We start from the raw sequence: 17,763 nt of genomic DNA, 5'->3' as shown, positions 1-17,763 counted from the left end.
CGTTATTGAGCAACACATTTACAAATAACAAGGCAGTGTTTTAACCCAGAGTAGTAAAACAACACAATATAAAATGGCTGCATAGATCTGTTAGAAATGAAAGTAAACAATATGATAAAGATATAAAAGACCTTTACTAGGTAATTACATTGAAGTGTTTAGCAGCACCAGCAGTAGCTTTAAACTAATTTATTTTAACATTTTGAACTACAAGTTGTTTTTTTACAACTTTATTGAATCAATTATATATTAAGTTTGCAACACTTTGTGTAAACAACTTCTGTAATTATAATATTTATGTGTACGTTAAATTAATAACTTCCCAGTTGTTATAAGTATGAACACATTTAACCGTCGGGTCAATAAAGTTTTTTTAAATTATTTTTTTTTTGTCGAATTTATCAAAAACATTAATCCTGTTGAACTGCGAACAGAAACATTTCCATAAAGTAATTTTAAAAAAAGCTCTGAGAACTACAAGTCCCGCGAGGAGCTGACGTTCCGCCGCGTGACGTCACCTAACGGCGACCGTTCGCTCGCTCGCTCGGTGACGTCGCGCGCAACCGCCGGGAGAAGTTTTTGAAAATAAATGTGACACTTTTTGTTTCTCCTTTTTGTTTTTCTCGATGTTTTCCTCAACCTAACGGCTAACGAAGAGGAGAAGGAAAGAAACACAGATATCGGAGAGTCCTCCCAACGACGAGCTGAGCGGAGAAACACCACCGAAGAAGAAAGAAGAAGGAAGAAGAAGAAGAAGAAGAAGAAGAAGAAGAAGAAGGTGAGTTGTGACATGAGGCGCGACACGCTGCTGTTTGGGTCCGAGCTCACGCGCACATGAGCGCAGGACGCGGGTTAGCCAGCCAGCTAGCTAACGGCTTGTTAGCCGAGGAGCTCCAACGGTCCTCTATGCTGTCTGTCTGCCCGAGAGGGGGCTCCTCTCCCGGCTGTCTGTCCCAGAGACCACGGGGACATGTCCCAGCTGGCTGTCTGTCTGTTTACCTGTCTAATGCTACCTGTGTGTCTGTCTGTTTTCCTGTCTGTCTCTCTGTCTCTGTCTCTCTCTCTCTCTCTGTCTGTTTACGTGTGTGTGTGTGTGTGTGTGTGTGTGTGTGTGTGTGTGTGTGTGTGTTTACCTGTCTGTCTATCTGTGTCTCTGTCTATCTAACTATCTAACGCTACCTGTCTGGCTGATGTTTCAGAGAAGAGACATATAATATAGTATATAATATTATATATATGATATATATATATATATTATAATATATGTGTGTGTGTATGTATGTGTGTATATATATATATATATATATATATATATATATATATAAAAATGTAATTATATAAAATAATACATGTTGTTGGATTATATAATCTTCAACTTTAAAGATAAACTTGTAATAATAAACTAAGTAAATAAATATAGTGGAGTCATACAAGTACGTTATTGGCTTCATCTCTTCATCTTTATTCACACGTGTTTAAGTTTATTTACAGGATCTCTGCCACCTTTTTATGATCATTGCGATTTTTATTTAATTATAAAACAAATATTCCTCCGTTTGATTTCAGTTTAGAGGAGCAGACTTTCACTAACAACATAGTTATGATCACTAACCTGTTTCTATTACTTTATTAACATAAACAACCTGTTCATATATTACTTTATTAACATAAACAACATGTTCATATATTACTTTATTAACATAAACAACATGTTCATATATTACTTTTTTAACATAAACAACCTGTTCATATATTACTTTATTAACATAAACAACATGTTCATATATTACTTTATTAACATAAACAACCTGTTCATATATTACTTTATTAACATAAACAACATGTTCATATATTACTTTATTAACATAAACAACCTGTTCATATATTACTTTATTAACATAAACAACATGTTCATATATTACTTTATTAACATAAACAACATGTTCATATATTACTTTATTAACATAAACATGTTCATATATTACTTTATTAACATAAACAACCTGTTCATATATTACTTTATTAACATAAACATGTTCATATATTACTTTATTAACATAAACAACCTGTTCATATATTACTTTATTAACATAAACAACATGTTCATATATTACTTTATTAACATAAACATGTTAATATATTACTTTATTAACATAAACATTTTCATATATTACTTTATTAACATAAACAACATTTTCATATATTACTTTATTAACATAAACATGTTCATATATTACTTTATTAACATAAACAACATGTTCATATATTACTTTATTAACATAAACAACCTGTTCATATATTACTTTATTAACATAAACATTTTCATATATTACTTTATTAACATAAACAACATGTTCATATATTACTTCATTAACATAAACAACCTGTTCATATATTACTTTATTAACATAAACATTTTTATATATTACTTTATTAAGATAAACAACATTTTCATATATTACTTTATTAACATAAACATGTTCATATATTACTTTATTAACATAAACAACATTTTCATATATTACTTTATTAACATAAACATTTTCATATATTACTTTATTAACATAAACAACCTGTTCATATATTACTTTATTAACATAAACAACATGTTCATATATTACTTTATTAACATAAACAACATGTTCATATATTACTTTATTAACATAAACAACCTGTTCATATATTACTTTATTAACATAAACAACATGTTCATATATTACTTCATTAACATAAACATGTTCATATATTACTTTATTAACATAAACAACATGTTCATATATTACTTTATTAACATAAACATGTTCATATATTACTTTATTAACATAAACAACCTGTTCATATATTACTTTATTAACATAAACAACATGTTCATATATTACTTTATTAACATAAACAACATGTTCATATATTACTTTATTAACATAAACATGTTCATATATTACTTTATTAACATAAACAACCTGTTCATATATTACTTTATTAACATAAACAACATGTTCATATATTACTTTATTAACATAAACAACATGTTCATATATTACTTCATTAACATAAACAACCTGTTCATATATTACTTTATTAACATAAACAACCTGTTCATATATTACTTTATTAACATAAACAACATGTTCATATATTACTTCATTAACATAAACAACCTGTTCATATATTACTTTATTAACATAAACAACATGTTCATATATTACTTTATTAACATAAACAACATGTTCATATATTACTTTATTAACATAAACAACCTGTTCATATATTACTTTATTAACATAAACAACATGTTCATATATTACTTCATTAACATAAACAACCTGTTCATATATTACTTTATTAACATAAACAACATGTTCATATATTACTTTATTAACATAAACAACATGTTCATATATTACTTTATTAACATAAACAACCTGTTCATATATTACTTTATTAACATAAACAACCTGTTCATATATTACTTTATTAACATAAACAACATGTTCATATATTACTTTATTAACATAAACATGTTCATATATTACTTTATTAACATAAACAACCTGTTCATATATTACTTTATTAACATAAACAACATGTTCATATATTACTTTATTAACATAAACAACATGTTCATATATTACTTTATTAACATAAACATGTTCATATATTACTTTATTAACATAAACAACCTGTTCATATATTACTTTATTAACATAAACAACATGTTCATATATTACTTTATTAACATAAACAACATGTTCATATATTACTTCATTAACATAAACAACCTGTTCATATATTACTTTATTAACATAAACAACCTGTTCATATATTACTTTATTAACATAAACAACATGTTCATATATTACTTCATTAACATAAACAACCTGTTCATATATTACTTTATTAACATAAACAACATGTTCATATATTACTTTATTAACATAAACAACATGTTCATATATTACTTTATTAACATAAACAACCTGTTCATATATTACTTTATTAACATAAACAACATGTTCATATATTACTTCATTAACATAAACAACCTGTTCATATATTACTTTATTAACATAAACAACATGTTCATATATTACTTTATTAACATAAACATTTTCATATATTACTTTATTAACATAAACAACATGTTCATATATTACTTTATTAACATAAACATGTTCATATATTACTTTACTAACATAAACATAAACGTTCATAGTTTTCCAGCCGGTTTAACAGATTATTGAAGGTTATTTCAACGGTTATTTACATGATCTGCGTTTGTCTTCATGATCGTTTGTTCTCGTGAACGGCCGAATGATACGTCACTTTAAATGTTGCCGCCGCAAGGAATTGTGGGTCGTCATTATCTCCTTTCCTTTGGTAAAGGCAGGTCCAGTGGTTCCTATGCTAAAGGAGCTAAGTTAGGAAGCATGAAGCTCCTTTCCTTTCCTTTAGAGAATTCTACTGTCACTTATCATGGCGGCCTCTGAGGTCCTTCAGGTCACTTCACTCAGTTAGGACTTTCCTAAGCAAAGAGGAATATTCCACTGCAGCCCAGGATTCAGGAATCCTCCTCACTTGTCCCTCCTCCTCTTCTTCCTCCTCCTTCTCCCCCCTCCAGGCATCATGTCTTCCCCAGAAGAAGACGAAGCGCAGTCGTCTGGCGTGTCGGTCGCCATGTCGGTGGACTCGAAGGCGGAGCTCGCCGCCCTGCTGGACGAATGGGAGGAGGCGCAGCAGGGCACCACGGAGAGGCTGGTGTCCATCCTCACCAAGTGAGCGCTTTGGTTTCACTCACGCTGGGGCGTCCTGGTAGCGTCTCACGTCTCACCTCTTCTATGTCTCACCTCTTCTATGTCTCACCTCTTCTATGTCTCACGTCTTCTATGTCTCACGTCTCACCTCTTCTGTCTCACCTCTTCTATGTCTCATCTCTCTCATCTCGTCTCTCTTGTCTCACCTCTTCTATGTCTCATCTCTCTCATCTCATCTCTCTTGTCTCATCTCTCGTCTCGTCTCTCTTGTCTCATCTCTCATCTCTCTCATCTCATTTCTCATCTCTCTCGTCTCATTTCTCATCTCTCTCATCTCACCTCTCTTGTCTCATCTCTCTCGTCTCATCTCTCTCATCTCACCTCTCTTGTCTCACCTCTCTTGTCTCACCTCTCTTGTCTCATCTCTCTCGTCTCACCTCTCTTGTCTCATCTCTCATCTCATCTCTCTCATCTCATCTCTCTCATCTCTCTCATCTCTCTTGTCTCATCTCTCTCATCTCATCTCTCTCATCTCATCTCTCTCATCTCATCTCTCTCATCTCTCTTGTCTCACCTCTCTTGTCTCATCTCTCATCTCATCTCTCTCATCTCATCTCTCTCATCTCTCTCATCTCTCTTGTCTCATCTCTCTCATCTCATCTCTCTCATCTCATTTCTCATCTCTCTTGTCTCATCTCTCTCATCTCATCTCTCTCATCTCATTTCTCATCTCTCTCATCTCTCTTGTCTCCTACAGAATCTCTGAGCTGATTGAACGGGAGACAGGAGAATATCACAAAGTGGATCCTGATCCGTTTGACGACCGTCATCCAGGTCCTCGTCCATGTCTTCTATTTTAGTCTCTGAAGCCCACCTGTAGTCTCTGAAGCCCACCTGTAGTCTAAAGCCCACCTGTAGTCTAAAGCCCACCTGTAGTCTAAAGCCCACCTGTAGTCTCTAAAGCCCACCTGTAGTCTCTAAAGCCCACCTGTAGTCTCTAAAGCCCACCTGTAGTCTCTCTAGCCCACCTGTAGTCTAAAGCCCACCTGCAGTCTCTCTAGCCCACCTGCAGTCTCTCTAGCCCACCTGTAGTCTCGCTAGCCCACCTGCAGTCTCTCTAGCCCACCTGTAGTCTAAAGCCCACCTGTAGTCTCTAAAGCCCACCTGTAGTCTCTAAAGCCCACCTGTAGTCTCTAAAGCCCACCTGTAGTCTCTCTAGCCCACCTGTAGTCTAAAGCCCACCTGTAGTCTCTCTAGCCCACCTGTAGTCTCTCTAGCCCACCTGTAGTCTCTAAAGCCCACCTGTAGTCTCTCTAGCCCACCTGTAGTCTCTCTAGCCCACCTGTAGTCTCTCTAGCCCACCTGTAGTCTCTAAAGCCCACCTGTAGTCTCTAAAGCCCACCTGTAGTCTCTAAAGCCCACCTGTAGTCTCTCTAGCCCACCTGTAGTCTCTCTAGCCCACCTGTAGTCTCTCTAGCCCACCTGTAGTCTCTCTAGCCCACCTGTAGTCTAAAGCCCACCTGTAGTCTCTCTAGCCCACCTGTAGTCTCTCTAGCCCACCTGTAGTCTCTCTAGCCCACCTGTAGTCTCTCTAGCCCACCTGTAGTCTCTCTAGCCCACCTGTAGTCTCTAAAGCCCACCTGTAGTCTCTCTAGCCCACCTGTAGTCTCTCTAGCCCACCTGTAGTCTAAAGCCCACCTGTAGTCTCTCTAGCCCACCTGTAGTCTCTCTAGCCCACCTGTAGTCTCTCTAGCCCACCTGTAGTCTCTAAAGCCCACCTGTAGTCTCTCTAGCCCACCTGTAGTCTCTCTAGCCCACCTGTAGTCTCTAAAGCCCACCTGTAGTCTCTCTAGCCCACCTGTAGTCTCTCTAGCCCACCTGTAGTCTCTAAAGCCCACCTGTAGTCTCTAAAGCCCACCTGTAGTCTCTCTAGCCCACCTGTAGTCTAAAGCCCACCTGTAGTCTCTAAAGCCCACCTGTAGTCTCTCTAGCCCACCTGTAGTCTCTCTAGCCCACCTGTAGTCTCTCTAGCCCACCTGTAGTCTCTAAAGCCCACCTGTAGTCTCTAAAGCCCACCTGTAGTCTCTCTAGCCCACCTGTAGTCTCTCTAGCCCACCTGTAGTCTAAAGCCCACCTGTAGTCTAAAGCCCACCTGTAGTCTCTCTAGCCCACCTGTAGTCTAAAGCCCACCTGTAGTCTCTCTAGCCCACCTGTAGTCTAAAGCCCACCTGTAGTCTCTCTAGCCCACCTGTAGTCTAAAGCCCACCTGTAGTCTCTCTAGCCCACCTGCAGTCTCTAAAGCCCACCTGCAGTCTCTCACCTTCATGATTGTGATTGGTTGTTGCAGGACGATCAGACCCAGAGTGCATGCTGGGACAGCTGCTGAAGATGCTCTTCATGAACGATGACTTCACTAATGCGGTGAGGTTCACTCTGTTCTCTCTCTTGTATGGAATCTAACTAACTGATCATAGAATAACAATGTAGGGAATAGTGGAACATGTCATCCCGTTGTGAAACACAAAGATACTTCAAATATGATGTCTTTATTCATTTTAAAGTGACTAATTGATTAACTGACTGACAGTTTCATCTCTGGTGTTTATTGTTATTGAATGAAAGCTCCACAGATATTCCTCCAATTTAGTGAAGCAGCTTTTATTTATTTTTGGCTGATTTTCAGATTTATTTCAATGTTTCAGATTTATTTATTTCAGAAGAATGATTGACGGCAAACACAACATTTTATTTAATGGAAAAAAAATTAAATATTATTCTATATTGTGTGTATTGTCTGCCTGTTACAGAGATTGAACTGTTTATTCATCTAAAACTATGTATTTATTGATTTATCTTATTTACTTATACAAACGTTTGATAAATCAGTTCACGGGTGTTTCATTTCATATGATATTATATTATATTCCAGTATTTGATATTATATTAATTATACTAATTAATGTTGTTTTACATAATGTAATTATATTTTATTACATAATATAATCATATTGCCTCCTGACAGGAGAGGGAGAAAGTGACATTTAGAATATTTTAGAATAAAATATATTTCTCTCTTTTTCCCCTGATGGTCTGAATAAGTTTCTATTTAAAAACATATTATTAATTCTGAAAGATGGCAGAAACAGTGTGTGATACGTATTCATGTCTGTTAACATTTAAATGTAATTATATTATTAAAATGAACCGGCATTTAGTTTCACTTCTTTCAGTCAAAAATATGAACATAGATTTTATGAAAATGAATCTCTTTAAAACCCAAATAAAAAGGTAATGTAAGCGCGTGTGAGTTGTGTTCATGGCGGTCACTCAGGGAGCTGCTGTGCTGTGATTGGTCCTCCAGCTGATGGACACGTACATCATGACCAGCGGGGAGCTGAGCCTCAACACCGCCGCCTGCCGCCTGCTGCAGAACATCGTGCCGGGGCTGGAGACGGCCGTGGTGTTCCAGGAGAAGGTGACGTCGCTTCTCTTCCATATTGTGGTCATAACTGAACATCCAGCATGATATGAGCCTGAGTTTTTCAAAGAGAGAGATTAAGACCTAAATAATCAAAATCTGCAACAATAAATCACAATACAACAACGCATTGGAAGGAGTTTCAGTCAAAAAAACTGTTGTTCGGTTCAAAAATTGAAAAATGTACGTAATTAATTCAACTTTAAATGAAGTTGAACAACCCTGTGGTTGTGGAGATGGTGAAGGAAACATTTAAGCGAACAGACAGCAGGCGTGAGGTCGTGTGAGCGGTTGCTGGGCGGTTGCCGGGCGGAGTTTCTCTCAGAGCTTTGCTCTCCTGAAGACGGCAGACTCCATTCACAAAAAACAGTCCTTTGACATCACGGCCAAACTAAAGATCGTTTTGACTTTAGAGAACCCGGCAGCCAATCAGAGCCCTGTGACACGCTGACGTGTGTTACAAAGAATATCTTCCCTCCTGAAACGCTTCACTACACTGAGTCTTTATGGATGATTGATAGCTCCATAATGTAGTTCTAAACAGGTATGAGGACATTTTCTGATGTGGCCGTGTGTTTATTAGTCACGTACACATCATCTGTTGAACATGAATATGTGCTGAACTAGCGCCGTGCTAACTGTGTGACAGGAGGGTCTGGTGGAGAAGATGTTCAGCTGGGCTCGGGAGGCCGGCCGGCCGCTGGGCGTCTTCGCCACGGGACTCCTGGCCCGAGCCATGAGCAACCAGGAAGTAGCAGCGAGCTACAGGGAGGAGAACGCCCAGCTGGTGGGTACACACACACACACACACACACACACACACATATACATACACACACACATATGTACACATATACACACACACACGTAGGAGAACGCCCAGCTGGTGGGTACACACACATATATACATACACACACACATATGTACACATATACACACACACGGAGGAGAACGCCCAGCTGGTGGGTACACACACACACACACACACACACACACACACACACACACACACACACACACACACACACACACACACACACACACACACATATACATACACACACACATATGTACACATATACACACACACGGAGGAGAACGCCCAGCTGGTGGGTACACACACATATATACATACACACACACATATGTACACATATACACACACACATATGTACACATATACACACACACACGGAGGAGAACGCCCAGCTGGTGGGTACACACACACACACATATATATATATCTATCTATCTATCTATATATCTCTTATCTTCCATAGTGAAGCGTCATGTCTTCCTCTGTGTTGAGTGAATCTCTCTGACCTCCAGGTGCCCATCATGATTCAGCGTCTGCATGAGCTGCAGACTCAAGACGCCATGACGGCCACCGCCACCCGTCTGTCCCGCTCGGCCCTGAAGAGCGGCTCGGCCCTGAAGAACGGAGGAGGAAGAGGAAGAGGAAGAGGAAGAGGAGGAGGAAGGAGACGGGTGGTGACGGAGAACGGGAGGAAGGTCAAGCAGAAACTCAACTTCACCTCCTCCTGCAGGACGGAGGAGGAGGAGGAGGAGGTGGAAGAAGAGAAGGAGAAGGAGGAGGAGGAGGAGGAGGACCAGCCGAGCGGCAGCGCCCCCTGGTCCGAGGTGAGCTCGATGGTGATTGGCTCAGACCACCGCCTGTCACCGCTGAGCCCGGCCACGGAGCAGAGGCTCATCCTGCAGTACCTGACGCCGCTGGGAGACTATCAGGAGGTGAGACCTATGAGGAGGAGGTGAGGCCTATGAGGAGGAGGAGGTGAGACCTATGAGGAGGAGGTGAGACCTATGAGGAGGAGGTGAGACCTATGAGGAGGAGGTGAGACCTATGAGGAGGTGAGACTCCTGAGAGACAGACAGACAGACAGACAGACAGACAGACAGACAGACTCCCTCCCTCCCTCTTTCTTTCTTTCTCCCTCTTCCTCCTCTCCTCCCTCCCTCCTTGTCTCTCTCTTCCCTGACTCCTCTCTGTTCCTCCTCTCCTCTTCCTCCCTCTTCATCTCTCTTTTCTCTGACTCCTCTCTCTTCCTCCTCTCCTCTTCCTCCCTCTTCATCTCTCTTTTCTCTGACTCCTCTCTCTTCCTCCTCTCCTCTTCCTCCCTCTTCATCTCTCTTTTCTCTGACTCCTCTCTGTTCCTCCTCTCCTCTCCTCTTCCTCATCTCTCTCTTCTCTGACTCCTCTCTGTTCCTCCTCTCCTCTCCTCTTCCTCCCTCTTCATCTCTCTTTTCTCTGACTCCTCTCTGTTCCTCCTCTCCTCTCCTCTTCCTCCCTCTTCATCTCTCTTTTCTCTGACTCCTCTCTCTTCCTCCTCTCCGTCCTCCCTCCCTCTTCATCTCTCTTTTCTCTGACTCCTCTCTCTTCCTCCTCTCCTCCCCCTCCTCCCCCTCTCTTCCCTGACTCCTCCCTCTCCTCCTCAGCTGCTGGCGGTCTTCGTGCAGCTGGACACTCGCTCTCTGCTGATGAACTACATCGACCTCCGGCGGACCAAAAACGTGCAGCTGACCTTCGACGCCCTGCTGGTGAGCTGAACGAGTCTTCTTCCACTTCTAGAAGAGCTGTCGCTTTAGGGTTGGGTGTATTTATAGTAGTATAGTATATACAGTGAACACATTGTTCAATTTGAAGCAAAACAATTGTCTTGGCAATAAAAAAAAGCCTTTCTTTAATGTCGGCAATCGTAGTTTTGCGCTTCTTTTTTTAAATTTAGTATCGGTTCACCGGTATCGTTTCAAAAGTATCGTTTTAGCCAAACGATACCATCCCTACTTATAAGCAGATGCTACAATGTAACTGTGTGTGTGTGTGTGTGTGTGTGTGTGTGTGTGTGTGTGTGTGTGTGTGTGTGTGTGTGTGTGTGTGTGTGTGTGTGTGTGTCCCCTCAGTATCTGGCCTCGCTGCTCCTCCATAAGAAGTTCGCAGCAGAGTTCATCGCTCACGGAGGAGTCCAGAAGCTGCTGGTGATCCCGAGGCCTTCGATGGCAGCAACGGGAGTCTCTCTCTGCTTGTACTACCTGGCATACAACCAGGACGCTTTGGAGAGGGTACCACACACACACACACACACACATACACATAGAGCTTCCTTTTAAAACAAATAAAACGTGTATCTATAGATTCCCTTGTTGTCTGCGCTGCACCTCTCCAGGTGTGTGCGCTGCCGGACGGCGTGCTGGCGGACGTGGTGTCCTTCGCCCTGTGGCTGCTGGAGTCGTCTCACTCGTCGGGCGTCTGCCACGCCACCATGTTCTTCTCCATCGCCTTCTCCTTCCGGGCCGTGCTGCAGCTCTTCGACCGCCAGGACGGCCTGCGCCGCCTCGTCAACCTGGTGCGCTGTGCCTTTAAGGCTGCCAGTACGTTGTTGTTGTTGTTGTTGTTGTTGTTGTTGTTTACCTGTCAACCTGCTCTCGCCGCAGGTCAGCACTTTGGAGATCCTGAACGCGCAGAGCGAGGTGTCCATAATGAGCGACGACAAGGTCTTCGCCAACCGACAGACGGCCAAACACACCTGCATGGCCCTGCGCAGGTACCACAGTGTGGATGGATGGATGAATGTATGGGTGTGTGTGTGTGTGTGTGGATGAATGTATCAGTGTCAGAGGATCAGGTGATCTTCTATTTACTTTGTTCTGATGGTCGAAAGGAGTTTAAAATCGTGATCTTACGACATGCAGACACTCGCACGGCGGTGGTTCTGCCTCTCGTACCTACGCATGTGCATGAGGTGCATCACAGGTGTGTACGCTACCTCTGAGCGTTGACGGCTTTTCTTCAGGTACTTCGAGGCTCACCTGGCAGTGAAAGCCGAGCAGGTCAAGCAGTCTCTGCACACGTCAGACGAGGGCACCGTCGTTCCCCAGCAGCCGTTTTATAAGGTATTTGTTTTTAGAAGCATCCTGTTTGATCAGAAACTCATTTAAAATCTGTGTGTTCATATATATATATGTGTGTGTGTGTGTGTGTGTGTGTGTGTGTTCCTGTTTCCAGGCGTATACGTACACCAGAGAGCAGGTGATCGAGATGATGGAGTTCCTCATCGAGTGCGGACCTCCTCAGCTTTACTGGGAACCGGTGGAGGTGTTCTACAAGTTGTCCTGCGTCCCTTTAATGCTGCAGCTCATCTCTGCCGCCTGCGACTGGAGGACCTACTACGGCAGGTGACGTGGCTCGCTGTGGTTGGGTCGTGATGAGGTCACTTAAAGGGACAGTAGTGATGTGTTTTACTCCAGTAGAACGACTGAAGCTGTTATTTATGCTCGTCTGTCCAGGAGTGACACGGTGCGTTATGTCTTGGACATCCTGGCCATGCTGGTGGTGGTCCCGAAGGTCCAGTTGGTGCTGGTGGACACTGTGGAGGTTCTGGACGAGACCAGGTCGTCCGTCTCCACTGTGGGTCAGTAGAGCTCTCGGTTCCGCTCAAGAGTTTTCAGCTTTCTGGATCTTTTTGTCCTGGATGTGCATCGATGTGTGTGTATGTGTGTCTCGTGTCCGCTGCAGGTATGAGCATCATCCTGGGTGTCATTGAGGGCGAGGTGTTCGTCAATGACGCCGAGATCCAGAAGTCTGCACTACAAGTAAGCAGAGACCAATGATGTTGTTGTTCACCACGCCTGTGAAACTCATGATCCTCTTGACAAAGATAATACCTGCTAAACATCAGCATGTTAGCTTTTAGCTCAAAGCATTGCTGTGCCTCAACTTCTGGATCAGCATTCTCTCTCCTGACCACCAGGGGGTGACTCCTCTGGTTGTATAGAAGTATATGCTTCATGTGATAAAGCTGCATTCTCTCTCCTGACCACCAGGTGATAAATAACTGCGTGTGCGCCCCGGAGCAGAGCCTGAACACTGTGGGTGCGCTGGCCGTCGCCCCCTTCAGGCCGTCGCTGCACCCCCAGCAGGCCCCGGCGCCCCACAGCAGAGTGCTGCCCCACATGTGGCAAATGGTGCAGAACAACAACGGCATAAAGGTGAGCAGAAAACGGGGCCGTCCGCCCTTCGTCTCCTCCAGTGAGAGGTAGAACTGGAGGCAGCCGCTCACTGCCGCCCTCCTCCTGCAGGTGCTGCTGTCGCTGCTGTCGGTGAAGATGCCCATCACGGACGCGGACCTGATCCGCGCTCTGGCCTGCAAGGCTCTGGTGGGGCTCTCACGCAGCGCGGCCATCAGACAGATCATCAGCAAACTGCCGCTCTTCACCAGCAGCCACATTCAGCAGGTGAGCAATAACAGTATTAATAATAATAAAACGTTTGCCCGCCAGTCGGACGTTCTTTTTCCCTCGTGGAGCATGTGACGCGGGAAATTGCGCTTTACAGATACTGCACCAGTTCCCTGTGGCGATAGACGACAGGCTCCACAACGTGCATCACGTCTCTACGTGAAGCTTACACCACGTCGTGGAAATGTCATCCATTTGTCACCTAACGCTGATTTCCTTTCGCCAATAGGCGGAGCTTTGACTAAGAGTGAAAATATGCTTGTCGATAACCTCAGGCCGTGACCTTTAGCAAGCACGACAAATCTGAAGCAGTGGAGTTACATGGGCTTGTGTAGTGAGGAAACATCTGACATGTCTATGGAGTATTGAGCATCACAAGCCACTAAACAAGGAGTAATGAATCATAGTATAAAACATGTCATTTTGTTTTGCCAGTAGGTGGCGCTATGACAATCCGAACATACACATGCATCATGTTTCTCTACGTGAAGAGTAGACCAGGTCATTTAAATTACATGTAAATCCGATGCCGTTTGGCTGATTTCCTTTGGCCAGTAGGTGGCGCTATGACAATGTGATCATTTCTTCATGTACATGTGCTCAGGCCTGGACCGGCATCATGCATGAGGAGTTTGGGGCGGATTGCATCATGCATGAGGAGTTTGGGGCGGATTGCATCATGTATCTAGGAGTTACAACAGATTTCTATAACACAGCGAATTGCACAAAGTGGGTGTGTCTTTGGGTCCACGCCACGTCGATGCCGTTCACCGAAAACTCACCAATAACACAATTTAAGATCATAAGGACCTTGAGATCATCCTTGAACAGAATTGAAGTCGATCGCATAAATATTCTAGGAGGAGTTCGTAAAAGTAGAAACGCTGAAAACTGTGAAAAATGACAGAAATTACACAAAAAAGAAAATTGGCTAAATTACTGTAGCGGCCCCTAGTGTTTAAATCGCACAAAAGATGTATTGCAAGTTAGGGGATGCAATATGCACATATGCTGTAAATCTGGAGTCATTAGTCCAAATATTTTTAATGTTATGAGTGTTTAAAAACAAGACACGCCCCTAAGAGGTTAATTGGTCGATATCTCATAAACGCAATGAGATATCAAAAAGCATTTAATCCAGTCTTGATGATACAGCTCCAACCATGATGCACACCAAGTTTGGTATGAAAGGGACCAAGCGTGTAGGAGAAAACTGCAATAATGTGTTTTTCACTAAATTAAAAATGGCGGAAAATCTAAGTAGGCGGACTTTATGGGTCTGAGGCTTTCTGTAGAGCAGGTGGAGATGGACATGTGTGGATTTGTTCAAGTCAATCGGACATTCTGCGTGAGGGGCGTCGCTGGTCCAACCTCGAGGGGGCGCTAGAGAGCCTTTTGTTTTTACTGTAAAAGTCGGGTTACAAGCCGCTCCTACCTCCGGTCAGTGGTCCGCTGTAGCAAGCTAGCTCCCCGCTGCTGCTGCTACTGTCCGCGTCCCCTCTGCCCAAGTCGGGTGTCGAGCCGGGGCTGGTCCCTACCTTCTGTGGTTGTCTGGGAGCTAGCGGAGAGCTAGCGGAAGTTTGCGGGGGAGCTAGCATGAGCGCCAGCTGGCTACAGCGGGGAGCAAACTGAAGGTAGTAGCGGCGTGTAACCCGACTTTTACGATACACAAATTTGCCGCTATTTTCACCAGACCTGTGCAACATTTGATGAGTTTGAGAGTTGACAAGTACCAAGAATATGCGGCCAAAGTAGACAAATAAAATGACGGAATAATAATAGACAAAGCGATATCAATAGGGTCTACTAAGTCAGTCGCTCAGACCCTAATAAAAGTCCAGGCTGAGATATCTCTGTAAGTATCGGGTGGATTGTCGTGAGGTTTAATACATCTCTCCCCCCCCAGCTGATGAAGGAGCCGGTGCTGCAGGACAAGCGCAGCGAGCACGTCCGTTTCTGCCGCTACGCCGCCGAGCTGACGGAGCGCGTGTCGGGGAAGCCGCTGCTCATGGGCACCGACGTGTCGCTGGCCCGCCTGCAGAGGGCCAACGTGGTCGCCCAGTCGCGCATCACCTTCTCCGAGCGCGAGCTCTTCGTGCTGATCCGGAACCACCTGGTGGCCAAAGGCCTGCAGGACACGGCGGCCGCGCTGGTCCGGGAGGCCAACCTGCCGAGCGCCTCCTCCTGCGTCACCCCTCCCCCGTCCTCGCCCATGATCCCCCGGTCCTGCCGGTCGGCCGCCTCCTCTTCCTCCTCCTCCTCCTCTCGCGCCCTCGTCACTCCTCACCCGTCCTCTTCGTACGTCACCCCCCCTCCCTCCTCCTCCTCACCCGGCGGCTCACGGGCCGGTCGGCCGGATCCTGTTCACGCGTGAGCGCCCGGCGACGACGACGCCGCCGCCGGCGAGCCACTCGGGGAAGAAGCTACGGGCGCTGAAGCAGAAGTCTGACCACGGGGCCTTCATACAGGTCAGTGTTGATCAGTGGAACGTTCCAGACTCGTTACAGTTATTTATCAGGCAAAAGGCCAGTCGTTCTTTCGTATATCAAAGTTTATATTGCACTTTAAAAGTTTAATATTTGTTATGTTTGTCTCTGAGAACCCGTGTTGGTTCTTTTTACACAATTTATCAATGAAAAAAAACTAACACATCGTCACCTTCCTAAAATAATGGCCCAAGTATTTTTTTTCAGGTTTTTCAGAAAACACAAACAACTTGACCAAATGTAATCTGGTGCACAAACTGCCTCTAGACACTGACACAGACACACTGTTAAGTTATGATTACTGATATGATGTTCCAGTGAGATTTTCATTGACAAGAATGATCGCTAAATTGCTAGCTTAAATGCTAGCTTCAAGATGGCATTTTGAAGCTAGCATTTAAACTAGCAATTTACTTCTTGTGACTTAGGCAATTTTACAAGATTTTAAAAGCTTGTAAAAAAGTCACATGATCTGTTCAATTGAGGATGGAGGATATTTTAACAGAGGTGGCCAGTATCATTTTTGTCCAAAAATGACTTGGGCCATTATTTTAGGAAGGTGTTGAAAGTCCTAATTTTTGGCCTTTTAATGACATTTGGTTGTTCCAAGTCCTCTGATACTGAATATCTGCTCATGATGAGTTTGATACTGGCTTTAGATTGTTTTGCACAAAGCAGAGTTGCATTAAAGCAGTGTTTCTCAAGCTGTGGGGCGCGACCCTTTGGTGGGCCGCGGAGGTATCACAGATTCTTTTTCAATTAGTTTTTTTTGTGTGTGGGGAAATTATTCTCTGCATTTGACCCATCCTCACACACATCTGCACTCATTTTGTTTTTGTTTGACACAAGTTGAACGTTATTGTTATGATCGTATATTTAGTGCAGCCACAATAGGCTTTCCCCCCCCCAAATATTAGTAATTTTTTGCACAGATAGAACTTTATTTGCATTGTTCTAACAAAGTGATTGCACGTGTTATTAGTTTTTGTCTGATGGAGCGATCTGGTTTACTTAAAGAGGAACAAAATTCTAACAAAATGGTCTGAATTCTGAACTAAACCCGTTGGGCATGAACATTTTCCTCCAAAGTGGGGCGTGACAGAAACAGTGTGAGAACCACAGCATTAAAGGAACAGTTGGTGTTGTTGGTTTGAAATACTGGTTCTAACCCCTTACGGTTTTGTCCCCCTGAACGATGTCTCGTTCCTCCGCCAGACTCCGGCCATGAAGAAGCAGCCGGAGCGCCACCTCCCCTCGCCCCCGACCCTGGACAGCATCATCACGGAGTACCTGAGGCAGCAGCACGCCCGCTGCCCCAACCCCGTCACCACCTGCCCGCCCTTCTCCCTGTTCGCGCCCCACCGCTGCCCCGAGCCCAAGCAGCGGAGGCAGGCGTCGCCCAGCTTCACCGCCCGCCTGGGCAGCCGGGTGCTGTACCCCAAGTACGGAGGCGTGGACCGCGGCTGCCTGGACCGGAACCTGATCTTCAGCAGGTAGCCTCCAGGTCACTGCACCGGCTCAGCGCCAGAACCACCGACACCGCGGGGGCTTTGGGTCCCAGCTTCTCTTTGAGCTGTAAAGGAACGTCCTCTCTGGAACCACCAGAACCACAAGCAGAGAACTAGAACACGACTTTAGTGCAGAAGAACTCCGTTATTATGACACCAATCAGAAAATACTTTGAATTTCTTCAGTAAATAATTTCACAAAAAATGGAAAACAATGGAATCTATAAATGCACACGTGTCTACAAGTCTACGTGTTTTTTATATATATATATATATATATATATAA

The 17,763-nt window shown here is 43.4% G+C and overlaps 1 protein-coding gene across 1 annotated transcript in view; it reads left to right on the top strand.

Annotated features, from left to right (window-relative positions):
- Positions 1-581: 581 nt before the first annotated feature.
- The window catches only part of LOC306736945 (DDB1- and CUL4-associated factor 1-like), a 26,095-nt gene continuing 8,913 nt past the window's right edge, over positions 582-17,763 (top strand). The window contains 20 exon segments of the mRNA XM_079218635.1: positions 582-778; positions 4,619-4,772; positions 5,509-5,585; positions 7,099-7,172; positions 8,113-8,226; positions 8,879-9,016; positions 9,560-9,979; positions 10,685-10,786; positions 11,150-11,308; positions 11,413-11,592; positions 11,681-11,790; positions 12,040-12,139; positions 12,252-12,421; positions 12,533-12,657; positions 12,762-12,838; positions 13,070-13,234; positions 13,325-13,480; positions 15,390-15,830; positions 15,832-15,951; positions 17,185-17,462. Coding sequence (XP_079074761.1) covers positions 4,624-4,772; positions 5,509-5,585; positions 7,099-7,172; positions 8,113-8,226; positions 8,879-9,016; positions 9,560-9,979; positions 10,685-10,786; positions 11,150-11,308; positions 11,413-11,592; positions 11,681-11,790; positions 12,040-12,139; positions 12,252-12,421; positions 12,533-12,657; positions 12,762-12,838; positions 13,070-13,234; positions 13,325-13,480; positions 15,390-15,830; positions 15,832-15,951; positions 17,185-17,462 — 3,155 coding nt within the window. The 5' untranslated portion in view covers positions 582-778; positions 4,619-4,623.

The sequence above is a fragment of the Taurulus bubalis genome, assembly GCF_910589615.1.
Source record: "Taurulus bubalis genome assembly, chromosome: 5".
NCBI classification, from domain to species: domain Eukaryota; kingdom Metazoa; phylum Chordata; class Actinopteri; order Perciformes; family Cottidae; genus Taurulus; species Taurulus bubalis.
The sequence above is the reverse complement of the archived record's forward strand: the minus strand, read 5'-3'. Positions and strand labels throughout refer to the sequence as shown.